Genomic DNA, 24,159 nt, shown 5'->3' on the forward strand with positions numbered 1-24,159 from the left:
TTTGCCTTTGTTTATATTTGTGTTTTGTTATATTATTTGGCTGTGACTGTTCCTTTATTTTACTGTTGACTGATTCCTCTGCCGTCATGATGCCTATTTGGGAATTCTTGGGATGTGAGAAAACTAACCCGTAAGTCATTTTAAAAATGTAATGAAATTTAGGACTTTGCTGGCAGTCCAGTGGTTAAGACTACATTTCCACTGCATGGGGCATGAGTTTGATCCCTGGTCGGAGAACCAAGATCTCGCATGCCACGTGGTACGGCCAAAAAAAAAAGGGAATGAAATTTCTGTGAATATCAAAGTTAGCCATTAATAAAGAAGATATAATGTTAAATGCAGGAACTTAATAAAACATTTATTAACTTCAATTTCTTTTGATTTTCTTATTTTGGGGGACCAATTTCCCCATCTGCCCCTACCCAGCTGTCAAATTATTTTGCAGGTCCCTGAGAAGGAGCTGTGCCTGAGGGGTATGAGGCAGCCCTGCTGGGGCTAGTGGGAAAATTTGGGTAGAGCTTTGATCTGTGTGCTTAGATCGAGTAGGCAGTCAAGTGGGCCTGACATTAGCTGATGGCTCCTGGGCTGGGGATCCATTCAGAGGTGGCCAGCAGGATTTGGGGAGAGGTGGGATTTGGTGAAGGAGGGTGGTCAGGGGAGTCTAATTGAGTTTGGTAATTGGTCATTTATTTGGTAGATTTGTTGATCAGTGGTTGTCTGGTTAAGTTGGCTGGTTGGTTGTTGATCGGTTGGTTTATTAATGAGTGGGTGGTTGTTGGTTAGATAGTGGATGGTAGTAGTGTCTTACTTCCCCCTCCCCCCTTTCCTTTTCTTCTTTTTCCTATGTGACAAGCATCATACTAGGTACCAGGATCACACTGATGCTGCAGACAGAGCCTGGGCCCTGCCCCTAGGACACTTACATTACAGTTGAGTAAACCTCGGATTTGGATCCAGGACTACACAGAGAGTGGATTCAATTAGCACCCACGCTGTGTGGTTCGTTGCTATTATTGTTATGCTTATGAGTATTTCATTCCTAAATAGCACTAGGAATGCTACTTGGGTTTGTTTCAGTTACTACACAAATATTTTTTGCTAACTTTTACTAAGCTCTCCCCTCTCCCCTGCGTAGGCAGTTTAGAGCTAAGTGGCAATTGGGTGGAGGTTCTGGAGGTTTCCCCAGCTCACATAATTTGACATTCCACTTGCCCACATCAGGATGATTCCCCCCTCTTTCTACCAGTGGTCCAAATTGCTGGGTTCTGTCTCTGACTCTTCCCACTTGGCAATGCGTTGTTTGAAGAACATTTTGACATTAGAAGCTCTAAAGCAAACCCAGGGGCTTTCCTGGTGGTGCAGTGGTTAAGAATCCGCCTGCCAATGCAGGGGACACAGGTTCGAGCCCTGGAAGAGCCTACATGCTGCGGAGCAGCTAAGTCCGTGCTCCACAACTACTGAGCCTGTGCTCTAGAGCCCGCAAGCCACAATTACGGATCCCACGTGCCACAACTACTGAAGCCCCTGCGCCGAGAGCCCGTGTTCCGCAACAAGAGAAGCCACTGCAATGAGAAGCCCACGCACCGGAACGAAGAGTAGCCCCCGCTCACCGCAACTAGAGAAAGCCCACATGCAGCAATGAAGACCCAACGCAGCCTGAAATAAATAAATAAAATAAATAAATTTTTAAAAATAAATAAAAAATACAGCAAACCTAGGAAGGAGGAGGCCGGTTTCAGCCTGGATTCCTCTAAATCATTGCCCGTGTTTAAGAATTACAGTTTTCACAAGAACAGTAAGATATTTCTTAGTGTGGTTTTTAAGTGAGTTGGTTAACACCAGAATTTCATAAACACTGTGGTTAAGGGATGTGCACCCCTTTGAGACTCTCAACTAGAACTGACCTTTGAGAACCTGCTTTATCTCCCTTTATCTGTAAAACTGGTTGCTTTCAAATCTCAAGGTTCTAGTTTCTTAATTACTGCCACTGAAACAGTTGTAGATTAGAGAAAGCCTTAGTAACTTATTTCCTGTTGTCCTTTTGTGTCTCTTGTCTGTCTCCTTCACCCCACACCTACTGGTTTTATAAAACATAATCTCGCAGCCTATGGGAGTGTTCAGGAGAAGTGTTTGTAGAGATCTGAAGGGCAATTTAAGGAAGAATTACCGAAGTGTCTTCTGGAGACTACTAGTGCCCTTTGAGATAGTAGTAAAAAAGTCCTCTAGGGGCTTCCCTGGGGGCGCGGTGGATAAGAATCTGCCTGCCAATGCAGGGGACATGGGTTCGAGCCCTGGTCCGGGAAGATACCACATGCTGCGGAGCAACAAAGCCCTTGTGCCACAGCTACTGAGCCTGCGCTCTAGAGCCCGCGAGCCACAACTACTGAAGCCTGCGCGCCTAGAGCCCGCGCTCCTCAACAAGAGAAGCCACCGCAATGAGAAGCCCACACACCACAACAAAGAGTAGCCCCGCTCTCTGTAGCTAGAGAAAGCCCGTGTGCAGCAATGAAGACCCAACACAGCCAAAAATAAATAAATAAAATAAGAATAAAAATAAATTAAAAAAAAAAGAAAGAAAACTATTAGATAATATCGTGATTCAGAAAAAAAAAAGGTCTCTAGTCCAGTAAAGCTGGGAAGTACTGTGTGGCACCCTAGTGTTCTCTTGGAGATTGTCAATGTACATTTGCCTATTAAAGGCTCTGAGAAGTCCTGCAGCAGTTTAAAATTGTTCAGTTCCGTTTGTCCCCAGCTTATTTGACCACAGCAAGCCTTTTGTCTTGGAAAACCAGTTAACATCTAGTGCAATCTTTTCTAAGATGTGGTACTTGTGGGTACTCAAGATGATATATTAGGTGTTACATAACCTATGTTTAAAAGTTGTAACAGTTATGTTTTCACAAGTAGTTAAAAAAAATAGTGCATCATTCATTCATTCATTTGGGTAAGGGAAAAGGGAAAAGTGAGTTGATTTAAGGAAAAAGACTCCTAGTAAATGGCCCAAGTGGTCAGAGGACAGGGCCAGGTTTCTGAGTGTGGGTTGAGGGACAGATACTCCTCAGAGCCAAGTTTAGGCAGAGCTGGTGTTCTTGCTTAGGCAGGAAGTAGCTACTGAACCAAGCACAGGACTCGTTAGATGAACTGGTGAGGAAGACATTTGTCTGTGGGCTGTGTGCCTTCAGCAACGGTGGCAGCTGTGGTTGGGGTGAGGTGTTGGGTATTTAGTGTGTGTCACTTGCTGGCCCTGCACTTGGACACTGTACCTCAGGAATGTTAGGATGTGTTCCCATTTTAGCAGCAAAGCTGACCTGCTATGTGCTTGGTCTGTTTATCTTACTGCCAGGGCCATTTATTATGGGACAGAGTTCAGGGGCACAGTGATAAATCTCTTTTAGGAGGATGATGTAATAACCCTCAGCATTTATTTCCTCCTTGACTTTTGCCCGTTTTGAAAGCCTTTGCAATACCATCACATCCATGTCTGGGTCTCCTTCTCTGCAGCCCCAGTCTGGTCTCCAGGCAGAATGGTCAATGCAGATTCTGGAGTTGGATGGCCTGGATTCAAATCCCAGCTCCACCACTTATCAGCTCTGTAACTCTGGGCTTAACTTATCATCTTATCAGTTTTTCCATCTGGAAAATGGGGCTAACAGTGGTATCTCATAGGCAGTAGTGAGAAGTCAGTCGGGGGGATCGCACTGGGCCGGCCCCAGGTCTTCATGTATAAATAAGAGGCTGGGCCTCTGTATCATGGGAGGAACACTCTCAGGGTACCAGGGAAGGGGACGTGAAGGGATCAGGAAGGTGGGTGGTTGATTTTTTTTTTTTTCTTTTTTTCTTTTGGTTGGCTTGAAAGACATGCCCAAAGGCAACCAGATGACTCCCTCTTCGTCAACATCTTCCACTCCTCTAGAGGGCCAGCTGTTTGGAAGTGGCAGAGGCCGTCTGAGGCAGGGAGCTTGCTTGTCTGGGATGGGTGTATCTCGCTGAGGATGGGAATGTGTTTGAATGGCCACGGTGTGAAAGATGAGCAGAGGAAATCACCACAAAGACAGCCATACACGCCTGAAAAGCCTCACGTATTTGTTGATGGGTATCATGGTCCATTGTGAAGATCACATGCGGTGTAAAAAGATGAGAAACTGGCTCCCTCCTGCTTCCCCCACCCCCATTCCCTGCTCCTCTACCCACAAGCAATTGCACTATTGGTGAACAATTTATCTCTTCAAGAGATCTTCCATGCATATTTGAGCCCAATTATGTCATTACCCTGGCCACCCCTTTACTCCAATTCCAACCTTTCATCATTTGATAAAATTTGTCAATTTTCTCACATCAGTGCCTATAGATCCCGACAAGCAATTTTGTCCAAATGAAGAGTTATTTAACATATACATTACTATGCTTCTTTCTTTTTGGGAATGTTTGTCAAAATTTATTATAAAAGTAAGGTGTATAGTTTAAATTTAAAAAAATTCAAACAACACAGGAGCATGCATGTAACAACAACAACAAAAAGAAAGCCCATCTTTGCCATCAGCCCGAGTCTTTGCTAGAGAGAGCCAATGGGCACAGTTTGTTGTGCGTGCTTCCAGATCTTGCTTTTCAGACGCAGAGTCATGCCTTGTCACAAACAGGATTGCATGAACAATGCTTTTCTACAAATCGTCCTGTTCCCTTAATATATCATGGAGGCCTGTCTCTGCTGGAGCCCACGTATCTTTCTCATTCTTTTCACAGCAGCCTGTTATTCTCTAGCATGGATGTTCTGTAACGTTTATTTAACCAGTTATTTGTGGGAAGGCATTTAGATCGTCTTCAGTCCCCTCCCCCCCATTATATGATAGTAATGAACTGCTTTAATGGTTAAAGGTCACTGTAATACCCAAACCCCTCTTCCTCCCCCCATTAGAAAAAGAAATCACGTTAGGGAACTTTCTTGAATACTTTGTGCTTCAAACTGAATTTTTTGACCTTGCATTTAATTTTCTGTCAGCAGTGGCCCAGCCTGGCCCCTGCAGACTTCTCAGGAATCTGCTGGAGGAGTCGGGGTGGCCTGCAGATTTTAGCAAGCTGCCAGTTCATTCAGCAGCTCGCTGAGCAAAAGAACATCTTGATTCTATCAGGCTTAATCCCGGGTCCCTGATGGGCTGGCTCTTGTGGTCATTAGCAAATGGAATGCTGTGTTAGAAGGCTGAGTTCTGGGGTACTCGGCTCTGAGCAGTCTTGAATCAGAGTTGAATGGCGTTGAACCTTTCACAGTGCTAACGGGGCACCGTGAAGTCCCCACATGGGTGTGTGTCTGTAATATTACAGTGACATCATGGTAGTTGTAATAGTCCTTGCTGAAGTGGTGGCACCCTCGTCAGGCAGAATGCTACCTGCTTGACTCCATTATCTCACAATGCTTCAGTGAGGTGAGTCTAGTTATAATGCTTAGCTTACAGATGCGTTAGAGCAGGGCAGTGACCCACCCCAGTCCCACGGCCAGTTCATGGCTGCGCTTGGGAGGGGAACCAGGCTCACCGAGTGACTTAGTATCCCTGACCTCTGGGTTACTTGGCTACCAGTTATTTCAGCAAGTGAGCTCCCCTTTGTTTGAGTAGGTTCAGTCCTGCCCCGCCGAGCCCATGTTCTTTACACGGGGGGGTTGGTGGTGTGGAATTAATTTACAAGAAGGAGCCCGACGTTTGGGCTCTGTTGTGGTCGGGTAGCACGTGTGTCCGGAGGCCTCCTCATATAATCGTGGTTTGAAGGTCCAAATTTAGGGGTACAAATTTGAGCCTTCAACTGAGCTAAAGACCTCGTACAGAGAGGAACTGTCGGGAAAATGGCAATATAGGTAAAGCGGAGACCGTGCCCCAGTATCTATCCCTTGAGAATTTCCTTTTCTCCAACCTCCTCCTCTTGCTGTTGGTAATGGTGAGAGCCAGCAGTTATAAGTTATTTGGAATTTCTCTCAGCTTGGTTCCCATTCAAGACTTTAAATTGGGAGTTTTGTTCCTTTTATGACTTCACAATCTTTGGGCAGCCTGCCATTTCTATAACAGGCTCATATGACTTGTAACATGAGGTGAGGTACCGGGGGGAAAAATGCAAACTGATTTCTCCCCTTTCAGACTGAGGAAGTCACCTTGATCTGATTTTTGTAACAAGGCTCAACTTTTACAAGTTTGCGGTAGAAGGATGAATACCTATCCTATTCATCATCGTTATTACTTTTTAACTTTTATTCTTAATTATAAAAGGAAAAAAGAACCCTCAAGGGACATAGCCTAGCATGAGAGACAAAAGGCATAAAGTTGTGTGTTTTTTTCCTTCTCTTTCTTTAAGCGATCTTCAGTGTCTTGCCTTGTGGGATAATGGCGGTTTACCTTATAATAATGCTGTATCTCTTTGTGGAATATTTTAAAGCCAATTTAGCTTATTTTCTTACTTGAAACTGTAATTTGTATTAGGCACAGGGCCTGGCACCCAGTAGGCAGCTAGGAAGTTATTTGTTGGATGCAAGAACAGATGAATAAAGTGAGCTTTCAAGTACGTGAATGTCCTAATTTCTGTTTTCCAGGGCAAACACATGTTAATAGGTTTGGGTGAATAAGAGCAGAGCTGGGTCTTCTCCCATCTTCCTCAGTTTCCCCTGCCGAGCAGCGGTACATGCAAGGAGGACCTCCCAGATGCAGGGCCAGGGCCGTGATCTTCAGAATCCCTAGCTCCTAGGGTGCAGTAGAGGCTGAGCAAGTCATGGTTGAGACAAAGGAGACTAAAATGATCCAGCTCTGACTCCCGCTTGTACCTCCCAGGTCTTGTGCTGTCACTTTCCATGCTGTCCATTTACCGTGTTTTTCTCCTAGAACCATGGCCGTTTAGGGATCCTGGGAATGACTGGGGCCGTTAGAAGCCCTGTCGGGTTCCCATCCCATACACAGATGCTTACTGGCCGTGTTGCCCGGGGGTGGGTCCTGTCCCTGTGCACAGTCTCCTCATCTGTAAAATGTGAGTCGTAACTGTACTTGCCTCGTGGAGCTGCCATGACGTAGTGAGTATTCAGAAAAGTAGGGAGGATAAGAGTTTGGGCTCTGGCAACAGCGAGAACTGGGTTTAAATCTAGGCTCCCCTATGTCACTTTTGGCAGATGCCTTCACCTCTGTGAGCCTCTGTTTTCTCATCTGTAAAACGGGACTAACCACAAAAGCCATCCTTATAGGCTTGCTGTGAGGGTTGCATGCGGTGATGCATGTGACCCAGAGGAGAGGCCTGGAAGAGAGAGCTGCTGTCGTATTTTGGCTGCTGTTGATGTCAGGAGAGGAGGTGCTGAGGAGTCTTTCCCAGTCGTGGTTCCTCCTGCCCTTACTCCTTTCCTTGTGGGCTTCCCAGTGGGCTGTGCATGTGTGCACAGCATGGACGGTGAGCTGTGTTTCAGATGGGGTGGCCTGGCCACATGACAGACTGAGCTGGAGTTAAAAGGTGACGAGGCCCTCCATTCACAGCCAGCATTTATTATTTCAGCTGTACGTGTTCTCAGAGCGTTGTGGCTGGAAGCTGTGAGTGAGGGACAGACGCCTCCATGCTGAGGCCTCGGGAGCTCATGCTGGGGTTTACACGCACCTCCCAGTGGCTGGACTCTGGGCTCCTTGACTCACAGGTCAAGCTCCGGAATCCCTGGGGCCCTTGGCCTGCTGGTCGCCTAGGAGAACCGTGAGGCAGCAATGCAACCAGTTAGTGCAGGGGCCTGCAGCTTTGGGGTCAAAAAAACTAGTTTAGATACATTTTGGTGCACCTTTCTTTTTTCCTTCTATTTAATTAATTAACTAATTAATTAATTACTTTTTGGCTTCACTGGGTCTTCGTTGCTGCGCTGGGTCTTTGTTGCTGTGCGTGGGCTTTCTCTAGTTGTGGCGAGCGGGGGCTACCCTTCATTGCGGTGCGCGGGCTTCTCGTTGCGGTGGCTTCTCTTTGTTGCGGAGCACGGGCTCTAGGTGTCCAGGCTCCAGTAGTTGTGGCTTGCAGGCTCTAGAGCACAGGCTCAGTACTTGTGGCGCACGGGCTTAGTTGCTCCGCGGCATGTGGGATCTTCCCAGGTCAGAGATAGAACCCGTGTCCCCTGCATTGGCAGGCGTATTCTCAACCACTGCGCCACCAGGGAAACCCCTCTTTTTTCCTTCTTTCTTTAACCTATCTAACAAGGTTAGATTCCTTTTTCTAAGTTTTCAGGGATTTCCCACTAATAGTAAGTGGGAAGAGACTATTTCCTAGGCCTTTTATTATACTCGTCTCATTTAGTTCAGCGGACTTCGTTGCTGAATATAAAGGAATTCTCAAAAGTGGTAACTTTTCAAAAGTGGCATTGAAAAGAAAGCCTACTGGGTGATGCAAATGCAACTTTTTGGCCACACTGTGCAGCTTGTGGGATCTTAGTTCCCCAACCAGGGATCGAACTTGCCCCCCCGCCCCCCAACACACACACACAATGGAAGCGTGGAGTCTTAACCACTGGATTGCCAGGGAATTCCCATAAATGCAACTTTTAAATAAAGGATACCTCTTAACCAGAAAGTAGGTGTTTGGGATAAATTACGAAACAGGGCACCATCACAGTATCTGTGGTCTGAAAGTCCACCAAAATCTCTGTACCAAAATAAAAATAAGATATTTATGAAGTAATTTGTTCTAATTATTCTTGGCAGAAGTCCGGCAAATGAGAGAGAACAGAAGCAATAGCTGGCAAAGCAAAAAATTTGAAGTCTGGGGTTATGCATAAGTAACGTGTTATGGACCTATAAACGAAATCTCAAATCAGGGATTTGGGAATGCTTACTCCATTCTCTTGCAAAGAAATCCCAGCCACCATTCCTCAAGCTGTGCCCAGGGCAGGCATTGCTAATCTGCACAGTAATTTGAGCCTCTCTATTCCCCCTTCCTTGTTTATGGCAGGCATTGGTAATCCATTTCAGCAGTCTTCCTCACTGAAACAAGACAGGGCCTCAGAATCTTTCTCAACACAGTGAAAGAGTTTCACCTCATGTGCCAACACCACTTGCCACCCTTGGTCTACTGTATCAACTCTTGAAAAATTACTAACATGAAAAGGCCTTCCAAATGAACTCTCTTAACTGAACCCTGACATAGCAATATGTAAAATTTGTTAATTCAAACAGTTCTTTTTTCATCCTTGAGTAGTTCATGAGCAAGGAAAAGAATCGGAAATCCAGCTGACCCCAGTGCCCCGATCCACCCTTATTTTATTGTGGTCTGTATTTTATCTTACTGACAGAAATAAGAATAGGCCCATGTGATTTAAGGTCTTCAAGGCCCAGAACATCCTCTTATTATGGTTAAACTGGCGTAACGAAGAGATTTTTAGAAAAATACAGTGGCTTTTTTCAGGCTTCAGGTTGGCGGGGCACCCTATGCTGGGACCCAGGTTCCTTCCATCACCTTGCCTGGCCTCTTTTGGGACAGGTCACAGCTCAGTGACTGCAGTGCCAGGTACTCTGGCTGGCTGTTGTGGGGAGAGTGCTCAGAGGAGGCCCACCCACTGCCCAAGGCCACGTGGTGGCACATTTCCTTCTGCTGTCCACTGGTGAGGCAACCGCATCACCGAACTGGGGAGACTGTGGGGCCATGTAGCAGGAAGCCACATGCCTGGGAGAAGGGGAGGGAGGGTTTTAGTGGCTAGAGAGTAGACTTTGCCATGGTATCCTTTAGTCATTAGAGGTGTGAGTCACCTGGTTAGAAGAGTCTGTCTTGTCCTCTTTAGCCCTTTGTTGGTTCCAGGCCCTGGAGAGAAGCCTTGAGCCGGAGGGGTAGGGGCAGGGGTATGTGTGGAGAAGTCAGCCTGGCCCCCTTCATCCTGCCAGGGGGTCAAAGTGCACCGTTCATCCTCTGTTGTGTGGATGCAAGGACTGTTGCACCCCCAGAAATGTGACTCCCGTTCTGGGCAGCCGACTGAGATGGTCTTCTGCATGACCTCGAGAACAAGTGGCATCTGGGCTTGTTTCTTTTTTTTTTTTTTTTTTAATAAATTTATTTATTTACTTTTGGCTGTGTTGGGTCTTTGCTGCTGCGTGCGGGCTTTCTAGTTGCGGCGAGCGGGGGATACTCTTCATTGCAGTGCACGGGCTTCTCGTTGCGGTGGCTTCTCTTCGTTGTGGAGCACAGGCTCTAGGCGCGCGGGCTTCAGTAGTTGCGGCATGCAGGGTCAGTAGTTGTAGCTTGTGGGCTCTAGAGCGCAGGCTCAGTAGTTGTGGTGCATGGGCTTAGTTGCTCTGCGGCATGTGGGATCTTCCCGGACCAGGGCTCGAACCTGTGTCCCCCTCATTGGTAGGCGGATTCTCAACCACTGCGCCACCAGGGAAGCCCCTGGGCTTGGTTTTTTGTTTAAATAAAACTTATTTATTTATTTACTTATTTTGGGCTGCATTGGGTCCTCATTGCTGTGCACAGGCTTTCTCTAGGTGCTGCGAGCAGGGGCTACTCTTCGTTGCGGTGCACGGGCTTCTCATTGCAGTGGCTTCTCTTGTTGCAGAGCACGGGCTCTAGGCACGTGAGCTTCAGTAGTTGTGGCACGCGGGCTCCGTAGTTGTGGTACACGGGCTTAGCTGCTCCGTGGCATGTGGGATCTTCCCGGATCAGGGCTCAATCCTGTGTCCCCTGCATTGGCAGGTGGATTCTTAACCACTACGCCACCAGGGAAGTCCCTGGGCTTGGTTTTGACTGAGAAACCGAGGAAAGTGGTCAACTGTCTCCTTTCAGTTCAGGGTGCCCTCCTGGCTGACAATTCAGCCATGGTTTGTTCAGCTTGGGAAAGGAGGCAGGACGGAGGGAAACTGCCAAGCCGACCTGGGATGTCAGTGAGCACCGGGCTGCTGTGTGGTGCTGGGCCAGGTGATGTGAGCGCTGCAGTGCGGGGTTACCTTGGGGCAGCTCTGCAGGGACGCTGCAAACAACCGATGCTGACAGGAAGCCCCAGCGCAAACTTGCAGGTCACCACCTGTCACTGCTAAGCTTTCCTTTTACCTTCTGCCTTTGCCTTGTTGTCTCAATGTGGACAGAAGCATGTTGAAGTCACTGGTGGTAAGAATAATAGTAACAATACCAGCATTTAACAAAAACTGACTGAGTGGGGGTCTGAGTGCTGGAGGTGTCTTATCGTACTTAGTCTTCCCAGCAGCCCTGTGCTCCTGTTCCAACATTATCCTCGACTTATAGGTGCCCAGGGGTTGGATGGCTTGGCCAGGGTCCTACAACCAGCGTGGTGGTGCGGAGCCCATACCTGCAGAGCCTACACCTTAAGGACCTCACCTCTCCCGCCTGCCCTCTGTGCCACGTGCTGTGTTGCCTGCTGGGGGTGCGGAGGTGGCCACAGTCTGGAGCAGTTTAAACCCTGCCGGAAAGGGCTGTGCGTGTACTTTTTGCATACACTCTACACAGGCCGCACCGCCCCTCATAGAGCACTGGAGCTCAGCAGGCAGGGACGTGTGCCTGTGCCAGCCTGTCCCGCAAACAGCCAGGTGTCCAGGCTGCGGGATCAACGGGAAGCTCAATGGTCCGTTTCTGCCTTTGCGCAGCTGACACCTTGAGCAGAGGAGGCAGACGTGACAGGTGCTTATTAAAATTTTTTTTTCTGGACGTGCCACTTGTCTTGTGGGATCCGGGATCCTAGTTCCTGGACCGGGGACTGAACCCAGGCTACGGCAGTGAAAGCACCGAGTCCTAACCACTGGGCCACCAGGGAATTCCCGATAGGTGATTATTTAAGCACAGCTGTAGTTACACTGAAAGGAGGGCACACAGCCTCGAAGGGGCACTTAATAGGGGACCTGTTCTAGTTTTGCAGAGTTGGATGTAGAAGAGGCATTAGCTAGCTGGGGAGAGAGTTCTGGACCAAGTGGGCTGAGGCCAGGGATCAAGGATGAACCTGTGGCAAGGTGAAGCTTGGAAGTCAAGGAGGGCCAGACCCTTGGCTCACGTGGGCTGCTCTTTGTACCATATTCTCTTTCAGGAGGGTCCTGATAAATTATCAGTAGTTTTTTTTTTTTTTTTTGCGGTATGCGGTACACGGGCCTCTCACTGTTGTGGCCTCTCCCGTTGCGGAGCACAGGCTCCGGACGCGCAGGCTCAGCAGCCATGGCTCACAGGCCCAGCCGCTCCGCGGTGTGTGGGATCTTCCCGGACCGGGGCACGAACCCGTGTCCCCTGCATCGGCAGGCGGACTCTCAACCACTGCGCCACCAGGGAAGCCCTATCAGTAGTTTTGCTCCTGGGCAGTTCTTTGTTCCTCTCTGGGGGTCTCAGGCCTAACCTCTGGATGAATTGCTTGATTCAGAGAAGTGACATATTGAACATTTTATCCTCCCATTAATTCACAAGGTACTTTCTTACCTTTTGTTTCCTGCTTGCGTACAAACTGGGAATAAAGCTTCTGGGCTTCTGGTTCTAGGAAAGAGTGGCACATGGCAGGTACTCAGATATTAGGTGAATGAGAAAGGGAGGGAAGGGGGTAATTAAGCGCCTGCCGTGTGCCAGGCAGTGTGCTTGGCTATTAGAATTTCCTAACCCACCTACTCCTTACAGCAGCCCTGTGAAGGTGGTGACTGTGAATATTCCCATTTGGGAAACAAGGAAAAATGAGGCTCAGTGAGGATGAGCAGGTTGTCAAGTGGCATACCTAGTTGAGCTGCCGGTTTCAGAGTCCGTTCTTGCGACCAGTCTGCCACACTGCCTCTCAGAGGGTAACAGAGTGAGAGGACAGGGAGCAGGGTGTGTGGCAGCCTGTTCCCCAGGCGGCCAAGTCATAGTGCAGAGTATGGCCTTGGTGACTTGTCCCCAAGCACACTGGAAGGAGGTTTCCTGAGACTCCGGCCTCTCCTGGATTCCTACAGCCACATGTTGGCTGCTTCTGACCCAGCAGCCAGCTGCAATATGATCTGCTGTCCTTAGCCAGGAGAGCAAAAATGAGGGATGGTGTCCCCCCAGGCCCCTTCTCCCAGACCCCCAACCCCTGACACCCTGGCAACAGCCAGGAGAGAGGGTTGACCCCGTGAACGGAGTAGGAGCGCCGATGGTTGCCTGGGTCCAGCCCTCCTGGTAAAAGTAGAGAGAGGTAGAAGATCACCATCTCTCTTACCTGGTGGGGAACTTGTCTACAAAGGAGATGTTTCTAAGATGCTGCTGAAGATTGCCTAAAAGCAGCTGGTTTCCACTCCCATACTTGCACCCATTCCAGAATGCTGCTTAACAGGACTGGGAAACTCATGTGCTGAAATGATGTGAAAACACCCCATCCTAGAACTTGTAATAGCTTGAGTTAACTTTCTAGCTATTGGGGTCGGGGTCGGGGGGAAAGCCATTGCCCTCACTTGTATGCAACTTGGGCTAATTTTAAGTAGTTCCAGAAGGTGTGTGTGGTTGGAGGGCCAGTGTTGTCCGGAGCCAGGACCAGTTACATGGGGATTGTGATTGGTTGAATTTGGGGAGGAGAAGCTTGTGGCCAGATTCCAACCCGCTGACAATCTAAGCAGATTCTAGGAGGTCGGGCAGGCATGGTGGGCGTTGGCTTATTTTATTCCTGAAAGAGGCCCTCAGTAACTCAGGAAGGTGGAATCCTGCCTGAGACGCTTCCAGCTGACCTGGCCTTTTCCTCCTTCCGCCTCTGCTGCATGTTTACACTTGACATAAACATCACAGGGCACGCTCACGGCTGAAAGTTCTGTAGTCTGCTGTGATGGTTACACATGGACATTGTGATGCTGTGTAGCATTTCATTTTCAAGGCTTGGGGAGCCTCCTACTTCATATGGGTGGGAATGGGGAGGCATTTGGGGTAAGTCGCCATCTTTTTATTGTCCCAAGAGCTTGGTGAAGCATTTGAACTTTCACCTGTCAAAATCACTTTTGGAATGAGGACAGCTTCTGAGAATAGCAGAATGAAAGTATCATTTATCCCAATGAGACCTTAATGGGGGCTTTCCCATTTGGACACCCACCTTGAATTCATTGGAAACAGAAGTTCTGGACATTGTATGTTTCATGAATTTGGCTCAGACTTTTACTGGGTCATATTTCCCCCAAATCTTTTTGAAAAAGACTCATGTCTCATTCCTTTAAACCAACATGTGTAAGCTGGGTAAAAATAGAGCAAACTGGTTTCACGTTTTGATTTATGGACGAAATCTGCAAGTTTGCCTTCAAAAAACATTTAAAACATAACTCGGGGAAGTTTGAGCTTTGCAGACGGATGCCTGTGGCTGGATGAGACTCTGACCTGTTCAGATTCTGCCTGGTGCAAGACCAGACGTGGCCAGGTCCACCCCTTACCCGGATTAGCAATAAGCATGCACATGCTCTGCTTCTCCCCCCATCTCCCCTCACCCTTCTGAAGACTGCTCTTCTCCCCTTAGGCTGAATAAAGGAAACTGGCATGGAAAATGGTTTGATGTGGAATTTTTTTTACCATCGGTAGGTAGTAACTCAGTAATCAATAGCACTTTAAAGACACACTCATAACGGGACATCTAATCCTACAATTTCAGGCACAGTCAAGGACTGTCAGCTGGTCTAGCAGAATGAATTCCTTGGACACCTGTATTCTGTGCAGGGGTTCAGTGTTTCGTGTGCATCACCACTCCTTTGACCACAGGACCTCAGGAGCAGTGCTGGCTTCATGGTTGCACGACCCGGGCAGCTATACAGAGCCCTGTGCTCAGGGGGGTTCTGTGTGCTTGGTTTAATGCTCTGCTGTTGCCATCTTGAAATTCTTAATACTTTTTGGACAAGGAATCCTGTATTTTCATTTGTCACTGGGCCCCGTGAGTTATGCAGACAGTCCTGCTTAATAGTTAGTTATACAGTTCATTATGTAGAAAATCCCTGGGCACCTTAACTTTGAATGAGGATTGCTCCAAGTTAGTGTGTCTGACCAACCAGTTCATGATAATCTTTATGCTATCCAGTTTTACGTGATCAAGTTTTGTTATGACTGACCTGCAACTGTGAAATTACCTTTGATTTCTGTGGGTTTGGGTGTGAGCTTTTAGGAGGGTTTTTTTTTCTTATAAGAGGACATAACAATAAACAGGTTGATTTAAAAAAAAGCCCCACCCTTTCAGTATTGAATGGCATGCCATTTACTCCTTAACAGCATGTGAGTTTATTTTTCATGTGGTTGTAGCTGGGTTTCATTAAGTGCAGTTTTGACGTGTGTTTAACCAACATTCAGGTGGCTTGCGGTGGGTGGGTGGGAGGGAGGGACAGGGCGTGGGGAGCTGCAAGATGAAGAAGGCTTAGTTACTCCCCGTCAGGAGCTCGCATCCCTGGAGTGGGGGTGGGGGGGAGGCTGAGGAATGAATGGTTGTTGTCATGAGAGGACCCTGGTGTGGTTACACAGAGGCTGGTGGGAGTGAAGTGCACCATCCGTTAGATCTGGCCCTTGAATGATTATCTGGGGTTTGTCCTGCAGGAGGATGGGGTGAAGGGCCTTGTCATCATAGGGAATACAGAAGAGGTGGAGAAGTCCAGGGGGTTCACAGCAAGATGTGCTCCAGGAGTGAGGAGTCTGGAATGTGAAATGTGGTGGGTGGCAGTGACAAGGGTGGAAGAGCAGGCCGGGTGGAGGTTGTATAGGTCTCTCAAGGTGCTACATGTCTAGAGAGTTTAACCCTGGGCAGAGGGACCATTGGTGAATGGGGAAGCACAGGGATACCTGACTAGAAGGATGATTCTCAGGTTATGTGAACAATGATGGAGCTTCATGGCTGTTGAGGAAGCAGAGAGGGGAGGAGGGGCCACATATTTTGGGGGAGAGTGTAGAAAAGGATTTGCCAAGAGGTAGGGAGAGAATTGTTGTGGGAACTGCTCCAGGGCTTTGGAGGAGGAGTCTAAGATGATTCGGACATTTTCACCTTGGGGTCCTGGCAGAATGGGGGGTTGTAACAAAGGTTGTTTAGGGTGTAGGAAATGGAGAGACAGGCAGAAAGACAGATATCTTGGAGATAATGTTTGAATTTTGATGGGTGTAGATGGAGATTGGAAAGAGGACAGAGAGCCACAGGGAAGCCAAGGGGAGTGGGAAGTAGAAACCAGTGGCAGTGAGAGTTCCAGAAGGGGCTGGCCAGTGGCAGGGCATGTCCTGTTAAGCTGGGGGATGACTAGAAAAGGGGCCATGCCTTTGGCCAGTCACTTATCCTCCTGGCAACACTTTGCCCAATTAGATTAGCTTAACTGTTAGTTAAGCTAACTAACAGTCTTCTTTTATGAATGACTAACTTGTCAGAGAAATGAGATGAAAATGATTGATAACACCCAGTATTTGTGAGATCTGAGGGAAAATGACCTCTTAAACATGTAGATGGGGGTGTAAACAGAAACAACTTTTTATAGGGAAAAGATATCTAGGACATAGTGATTAGTGAAAAGAAAGATTTCAAGACTATCATATAGTATAATATAAATTATATTATAGTATAATATACTATAATTTATAGTATAATATAAATTCTGGCAGCAAACACATACACATGTGTGCACACGATCTGGTAGACAGTATACTGCCAGGTTAACAGGTGGTTATCTCTGGAATGCAGCCACCTCTTGTTATTGTCTATATTTCTGAAATGATTTCTTGAAATTAAAAAAAAACTCTTATTATGGAAAATTTCAAATGCATGTAAAAATAGAGACAGTGGAATAATGCGTTTTCATGGACGTATAATCCAATGACACTGGTTAACAACGTTTTGGAATCTTATTTCATCTCTTCGCATCCTTAAGTATTTTGAAGCAAATGCCAGCATTGCATCCCTTCACTCTCATATAGCTCAGTGTGGTTCTCTAACAGTTGAGGACTCCATTTACTTTCTTACAAAGAATGTGATTCATACCTGTGCAACCCAGAGGCTTGACCAGGTCTGTGTCTCTCTGCTCAGACAGCAAAGCCATCGTGGATGGGAACCTGAAGCTCATCTTGGGCCTGGTGTGGACGCTGATCCTCCACTACTCCATCTCCATGCCTGTGTGGGAGGATGAAGGGGACGACGATGCCAAGAAGCAGACGCCAAAGCAGAGGCTGCTGGGGTGGATTCAGAACAAGATCCCCTACTTGCCCATCACCAACTTTAACCAGAACTGGCAAGATGGCAAAGCCCTGGGAGCCCTGGTAGACAGCTGTGCTCCAGGTAAGTGTCAATGGCTGTCTGAGGCATCCCTTCCGGAGGGGTGGGCTATGTGGACCCCTAAACCTCTTGGTTTTTGGTGGGAAAGCTAGGTTTGCTGTGATTGGTCTATTTCTCCTGGTTTTTAGCCCATTGTAAGGTAACTAAAGGAACTAAAAATGGCTCCATTTGCCTTTCTGATGGCAGGTCTTATAGGTCTATCCATAGACTTGTTGAATTATTTACGCAAATTCTGAATGAATTTGCCTTCATGCTCGGAGCAGAACTTGAGTTCGGCTTCCAGACCCCAAGTCCTGCTTCTTCTCCCTCTTTCCACAGTTGGTGCCTAGTTTCCCATTGGCTTTAACACGTGCCCTATTAGGTGGTTTGGCATGAAAATCTAAAAACTTTTATTGAGTGGAAAGTACCCGTCTTTGTCAACCACTGGGTTGACTATATATGGCTTTCTCTGACCTTTTCTTTCTGCATTGCTGTGAAATAGTGCTTGGTAAGGATCCAGTTGGAGCCTTTTCCACCCTTGATGGGCTCCTCCTTTCTGAGTGGTTGAATGTACACCAAGGTAGTAATTATCCTCACTGGAGGGTTTAGATTGATGGGTAGAGTTTGCTGATACACTCTCAATAGAAAAACCAGAGCCTGTGTTTATGTGCACGTCCAAACTTGTTTTTAATAAAAAATCTGCCCAAATAATCATATTTTCCATTTACTGATTGCTCTGTATATGCTGAGCACGTTGGTATTAAGTAAGCTAGTCGTTCTCAACACGCTCAACTAGCTGGTGTCAACTGGATGGGGAAGGAGGGCTGGCCCTAGGCCCCAGTCTTCCTTGAGAGCCTGTAAGCTGGTGTCATCCAGAAGTAACTCAAAGCTCAGCATTAGTTCATTTCCCAGGGCCCTCTTTCTTGCTTCCATGCAAAGACACATTTTAGGGTGCCTCTTTCCAGTTTAAACCTGGGGATTTTTACTCCAGCCCTATACTTCTTGTGGTTACAAAGGTTTTTGAGATAATTCTAGGTGTAGGCCTTTGAGCAAGTGAATGTTGTAAGTACACAGGATGTTAGTTCAGTCTTCTAGGTACATCCAGGATTGTGATTGTGATCTTGTAACTTATAATACGAAATATATGTTTGGTCTTTGTCCCCTTTCCTGGCACAGAGCTCCTAAAACCCTTGGAATTTACTAAGCGAAAAGGGCTGTGGTAGTGGTGTCCTTCAGCCATGCCTGAGTTTGTTAATGAGGTGACTTTTGGAATGCCCCAAAGGATGGGGGCTGGATGTTGGGGGAACCAATCAGTGATTAGAGGGTTGGAACTTTCTCCCCTGTCCCCTGACCTTCAGGAAGGGGAAAGGGGATAGAGGTTGAGTTAAGCACTAATGGCAGGTGATTTAATCACTCCAGCCTGTGTAATGAAGCCTCCATAAAAATCCCTGAGCTACAGGGGTTGGGGAGCTTCCGGCTGGTGAACATGTGGTGGTCCTGGGGTGATGGTGTGCCTGAAAGGACATGGAAGCTCCTTGCCCCTTCTCCCACCTTGCCCTATGCATCTCTTCCATTTAGTAAAATCCTTTTATAATAAACCAGTGACCCAGTAAGTAAACTGTTTTCCTGAGATCTGTGAGCCACTCTAGGAAACAATCCAACCTGAGGAGGGGGTTGTAGGAACCTCTGATTAGTAGCTGGTTGGTCAGAAGCCCAGGTGACAAATCTGGACTTGTGATTGGGCTCTGAAGTTGGGGTTGGAGGAGTCTTGTGGGACTGAGCCCTTAGCCTGTGGGTTCTGATGCTGTTTCCAGGTAGATACTGTCAGAATTAAGTTAAATCATAGGACACACAGCTGATGTCAACCCCACACATTTGGTGACCAGAGCACAGAAGTGTGAGTGTGATGTGTCCAAACAATCTCTGCTGCAAAAAGGTACCAGGCCCAAATGGTTTTACAGGCTTTGTTTGTTCATTTATTTACACCACACCCTTAAGGAATGGATAAATTCCTCTCTGAATGCAAGAAGATAACAGCCTGAAGAAGAAGTCTCAGCTCAAGCAGAATAGTTTCTACCTTGGCATACTCATATCTGTGATACTTTTGGCCCATAAAGCATGCAGTTCACTAAGATTTTTGGAAGAAACTGTTCTCTCAAGAGACTGAGTGAGTTTAGTTTAGGCACCTGGTTTCCTTTAAACTCTTCAGTCAGTTAATACTAACAGCATCTTTTGTGTGATGTTAACAGGTCTGTGCCCAGACTGGGAATCCTGGGATCCACGAAAGCCTGTGGATAATGCACGAGAAGCCATGCAGCAGGCAGACGACTGGCTGGGTGTCCCACAGGTATGTGTAGAAGCATGCGTGTCCCACGAAGCTGTTTCCCCTGATGCTCTGTGGATGCCTTTGGGTCTGGCAGGCAGTCTGACCTCCTCAGTGGTCAGCTTTCAATGAGCATTGTCTGTGGCTGTCTCCCATCTTCCTCAGTTTACCCATATTAATAGGTTCTCATTGACTTAGGTGCTTGTAGATCCCCTAAAGATCTTCACTGTCACATGTGACAGATTTTCTAGTATTTTTTTTTAATATTTATTTTATTCATTTATTTATTTATTTGGTTGTGCCTGGTCTTGGTTGCAGCAGGCGAGCTCCTTAGTTGTGGCTCACTGGCTCCTCAGTTGTGGCATGTGAACTCTTAGTTGCGGCATGCGTGTGGGATCTAGTTCCCTGACCAGGGATTGAACCTGGCCCCCTGCATTGGGAGTGCAGAGTCTTAACCACTGTGCCACCAGGGAAGTCCTGAATTTTCTAGTATTTCTGTTCCAAAGATCACAAAGGCCATGTCTGGATGCCAGACTGCAAATGTGGACCTTAACCATAAGAAATTGCCAGTATTTGACCATTTTTAACCTATTAAACATTTTTTTAAATCCAATATCTTCAAGAAAGTCACTCAGAACTTTTTAAGAAGTTTAAACCAGGATAACTCACCATTAATGGAAAGTGTTTAAGAATTCATATTGCTCATAATCCTAACAAAGGAATATAACAACAGAACTTGGAAATTGAATATGTCTTGGATACCGTCTACAGTAGCCACGTTGCTTAGTTGAGGTCCAATCTTCTAAGCCCTTCCAAGGAGTTTAAATAGCACCCCCTGACACTGTGACTCCCATGTTCAAAGACTCAATCAAGAAAAGTTGTGGGTAACCAGTGCCAGGGGATGGATGACCTCATTACAGGCTCCATTAAGGTCTTGAGTTGGTATTCAGAGCTGAGTTCAGTGTATTTGTAACAGGATCCCTTGGGAGGTAGAAAATCTTGCCTATATTTCTTTGGTTTGGTTTTGGCATCATGTCTCTTCTCCAAGGCCCATTCCTTGGCTCTTCCACCCTCAGGAAGTGGTATGATATGTTTTTCGTCTCCCCTTAAACCAAAACCCATCTCCTTTTGGCATTCATGTGATGTTGGCAGTGTGTAAAGTTGTTGAAGGAGCTGCCTAGGAGAAATGCCAAATCAATGTACATCCTACATTTTACAAAACGTATTGGAGGCGACTGTACCAACCCAAATAGCTGTTTTGTTGCTGCAGGCTAATTATCAGAATGTTTCCTCTTTTCTTTTTTACCATGGAGTGGGGGAAGCTGGGTACATATGTTGTTTATCTGCATTTGGTTGACCTGTTCATGAGACAGAGTCTTCTGAGGAGGTGTGGCTTACCTCTTGGTGGCAGGAGAAGTTTTTGTGCTGTTTAGGGCTGGGTCAGCTGGTGGAACTGGGACTGTGACACCTTCAGGGAGGCCACCTGTCCAGCACAGGTCAAATCTTGCTCCTAAGCTGAATGTCAGGAGAAAATTTCCCCTTTCCTATTTTTTAAATGGCTTTTAATGTATTGAGACCTGTCTTAACTCAGGCTGCTATAACAGTACCATTGACTGGGTGGCTTAAACAACAGACATTTATTTCTCAGTTCTAGAGCTTGGGAATTCCAAGATCAAGGTGCCAGGAAATACACTTCTTGGTGAGGGCTCTCTTCCTGGCTTGCAGACAGCTGCAAACTGCCTTCTGGCTGTGTTCTTACATTGAGGTGGAGAGAGAGTGAGCTCTGGTCTTTCTTCCTCTTCTTATAAGGGCACTAATCCCATCGTGGGAGCTCCACCCTCATGATCTCATCTCATCTAGACCTACTTACCCCCAAAGGCCCTACTTCTTAATACCATCACACCAGGGATTAGGGTTTTAACGTATGAATTTGGGGAGGACAAAAACATTCGGTGTATATTACAAGAGCACATATCTAATATGTCATTGTGTTATCTTTTTGGTTTTATTTTTTTATTAGTAGCTGAGCCAATAGAAATGCAGATAATGGATAAAAGAGCAAAGAAAAAGGCCAGTTTATCTATGCACTTTTTGGTAATATGCTTTAATCCCATGTGTTCTTATTTCTTCTTCCTTACTTGATATAGCTTATCTTTTCTGGAAAAAGGAGTGAGTGGCCTTTTTTTTTTTTTCAGGGTGGGGAGGTATGAACCTCTGGAAATTACATATAGAATTGTCTGGAGAGGGTCCTCAGCTTCCAAAGGGGATGGTGACACTTCTAAAAGGTTAAAAAAACACAACCGATTTTGCCATGCCAGTTTGATGTAGTTTCACTTTATTGAGAGTAGTGTTTGCTTTAAGAGATTTTGCAAAAACTTCTATAGTTGCAAAGTGATATGTTCTGGGTGTTCATCTACCATGTCGTTATTCTAGGTCATCACTCCTGAAGAAATTATTCACCCGGATGTGGATGAGCACTCGGTGATGACTTACCTGTCCCAGTTCCCCAAAGCCAAGCTCAAGCCAGGGGCTCCTCTTAAACCGAAACTCAACCCCAAGAAAGCCAGGGCCTATGGCAGAGGTAAGCACCGGTCATGTTGGATTTGAGGCTTGTCCTCTAGTCTTGATTATTGAGAATCAAGAATGTATAGGCTTCACGGGCTTCCCTGGTGACACAGTGGTTGAGAGTCCACCTGCTGATGCAGGGGACACGGGTTCGTGCCCTGGTCCAGGAGGATCCCACATGCCGCGGAGCGGCTGGGCCCGTGAGCCATGGCCGCTGAGCCTGCGCGTCCGGAGCCTGTGCTCCACAACGGGAGAGGCCGCAACAGTGAGAGGCCCGCGTACAGCAAAAAAAAAAAAAAAAAAAAAAAAGAATGTATAGGCTTCATACTTAAAGACACCCCAGGCCTCCTGTGTCAGATGTTTTCTACCTAAAGGTCCATTTGTTTATGACCATCTTTTTCTGCCTTGTGAATTTAGGCTTTCAGAAACGCTGCTGCTTTAATGTGATGGAGGCTGATGAGTTTGTTGCTTTGTGACTTGGGTGCAGTAACCCTGGGATGAAGAAAGGACTATTGTTCCCATTTTTCAGATGAGGAATCAGAGGCCCAATCCACAGAGGAAAGGGGAGGTTGGGGTGGAGGGAAGAGGGGGTTGGGGAGGTCCCCCAGATTACCATGGTGGGGTGGGGCAGGAGCCTGTGTCTTCTGGCTGCTGATTCATTTCTCCTTCAGTTATGCTAAAGCTGCTGCAGGTTTCCAGATGCAGTGGGGGCTATTGTTAACCCCTGGCAGATACTTCCTTGCTAAGACATCCTGTTTATGCTCTCCTAGCCAGCTGCCACGGAGTGTTCTGCTCAGACCGTTAGAGTGGGTCAAAGGCATTTTGAGGAATTTGGTTTTCTGGTTGGCACCTGACTTAAAGAGAACAGTTGCATTTCAGCCCAGTGTGGATTCTGGTAAAGATAAGTACAGCAAGATACAATTTGTTCCCTTTTCTGTGGCAAGGGGGAAAAGTGCATTCTGTTTCTTCATTTTCATAATTACAGTTAGGATAACATTTACACACACAAAGTATTTTGTATGTCCTCTCCTAGAATCTACAGTTCTTAACATTCTAATGTGGTCTCTCGCCCCATGTGTGTATGTGTGTGTGCATGTGTGTGATTGTTGAATTATTTGAAAATAATTTGCTGGCATGGTAACAATTCACTCCTCAGTGCGTCAGCCAAGTCTCTCGTAAGAATAGGACATCCTCTTTTGTAACCACAGTATTCATTATCACACATAAAAAAATGAACAATAATTTCATAACAACTAATATCCAGTTTATATTCAAGTTTCTCTCTTGTCCTACGATTGTCTTTTATAGTTTTTCTCGTTTTACAAACCAAGATCTGATTAAGATTCACTTTCTACATTTGCTTGTTATTTTACCTTAGACTCTTAATCTAGGATAATTTCCGCTTTCTTGTTTTTCTTGAAATGACATTGACTTTGTAAACATCCAGAGCTCTTATCTATGTACTCATTCCCTTTGAAGATAGCATTGCCCTACTTGGCATCAGCTTAGTCTCTCTTTCTTTCTTTTTTTTTTTGGCATGCCATGAGGCATGCAGGATCTTAGTTCCCCAATCAGGGATAGAACCCATGCCCCCTGCAGTGGAAACACGGAGTCTTAACCACTGCACTGCCAAGGAAGTCCCAGCATCAGCTTAGTCTTGAGATGACACACGACCAGGGCAGTGGTGCTGACCGTGTGCTGTTCTCAGCCTCAGTATCCAAGTCCTTCTCATCTGTCTTTTTAGCGTGATTTAGACCAGAGGACAGATAGTTCTGGAAGAGACCCACTTACCGTTTGAAGTCTTTTTGGCAATGAGGTGGGGTCTGTGCAATCATTTGTGTTATATGGAGACTGGGGACTTTGTTTGAAGCCCTCCCCGCAGTGCAGTCAGTTGAAGGTTGGCATGTCCACACTTGCTTTAAAAGTGCTTCTCTAAGCTATAACCAAAGACGGTGACTGGAATAAGGAATCTGATTTGAAAGGTTATTCTTCCTTAAAGGCAAAAAAGCTGCAAACAGCCAAATCTTCTGTCAACAAAATTGGTCAAATGGATTGAATCTAATCAAGGCATAAAGTGCTTGTTTGCAATAACCTTATCACTGGCTGTCATGTTTCCCCATTG

General features: G+C 46.6%; 1 protein-coding gene across 9 annotated transcripts in view; it reads left to right on the forward strand.

Annotated features, from left to right (window-relative positions):
* Positions 1-24,159, forward strand: part of FLNB (filamin B) — a 138,550-nt gene that overhangs the window by 39,468 nt on the left and 74,923 nt on the right. For all 9 annotated transcript variants that reach the window (XM_033865185.2, XM_019947477.3, XM_033865186.2 and 6 more), the window contains exons 2-4: positions 16,925-17,173; positions 19,399-19,496; positions 21,906-22,053. In XM_033865185.2, the coding sequence (XP_033721076.1) occupies positions 16,925-17,173; positions 19,399-19,496; positions 21,906-22,053 (495 nt within the window). The remainder of the gene's footprint in view (positions 1-16,924; positions 17,174-19,398; positions 19,497-21,905; positions 22,054-24,159) is intronic.

The sequence above is a fragment of the Tursiops truncatus genome, chromosome 10 (assembly GCF_011762595.2).
Source record: "Tursiops truncatus isolate mTurTru1 chromosome 10, mTurTru1.mat.Y, whole genome shotgun sequence".
In the NCBI taxonomy this organism is placed as follows: Eukaryota; Metazoa; Chordata; class Mammalia; order Artiodactyla; family Delphinidae; genus Tursiops; species Tursiops truncatus.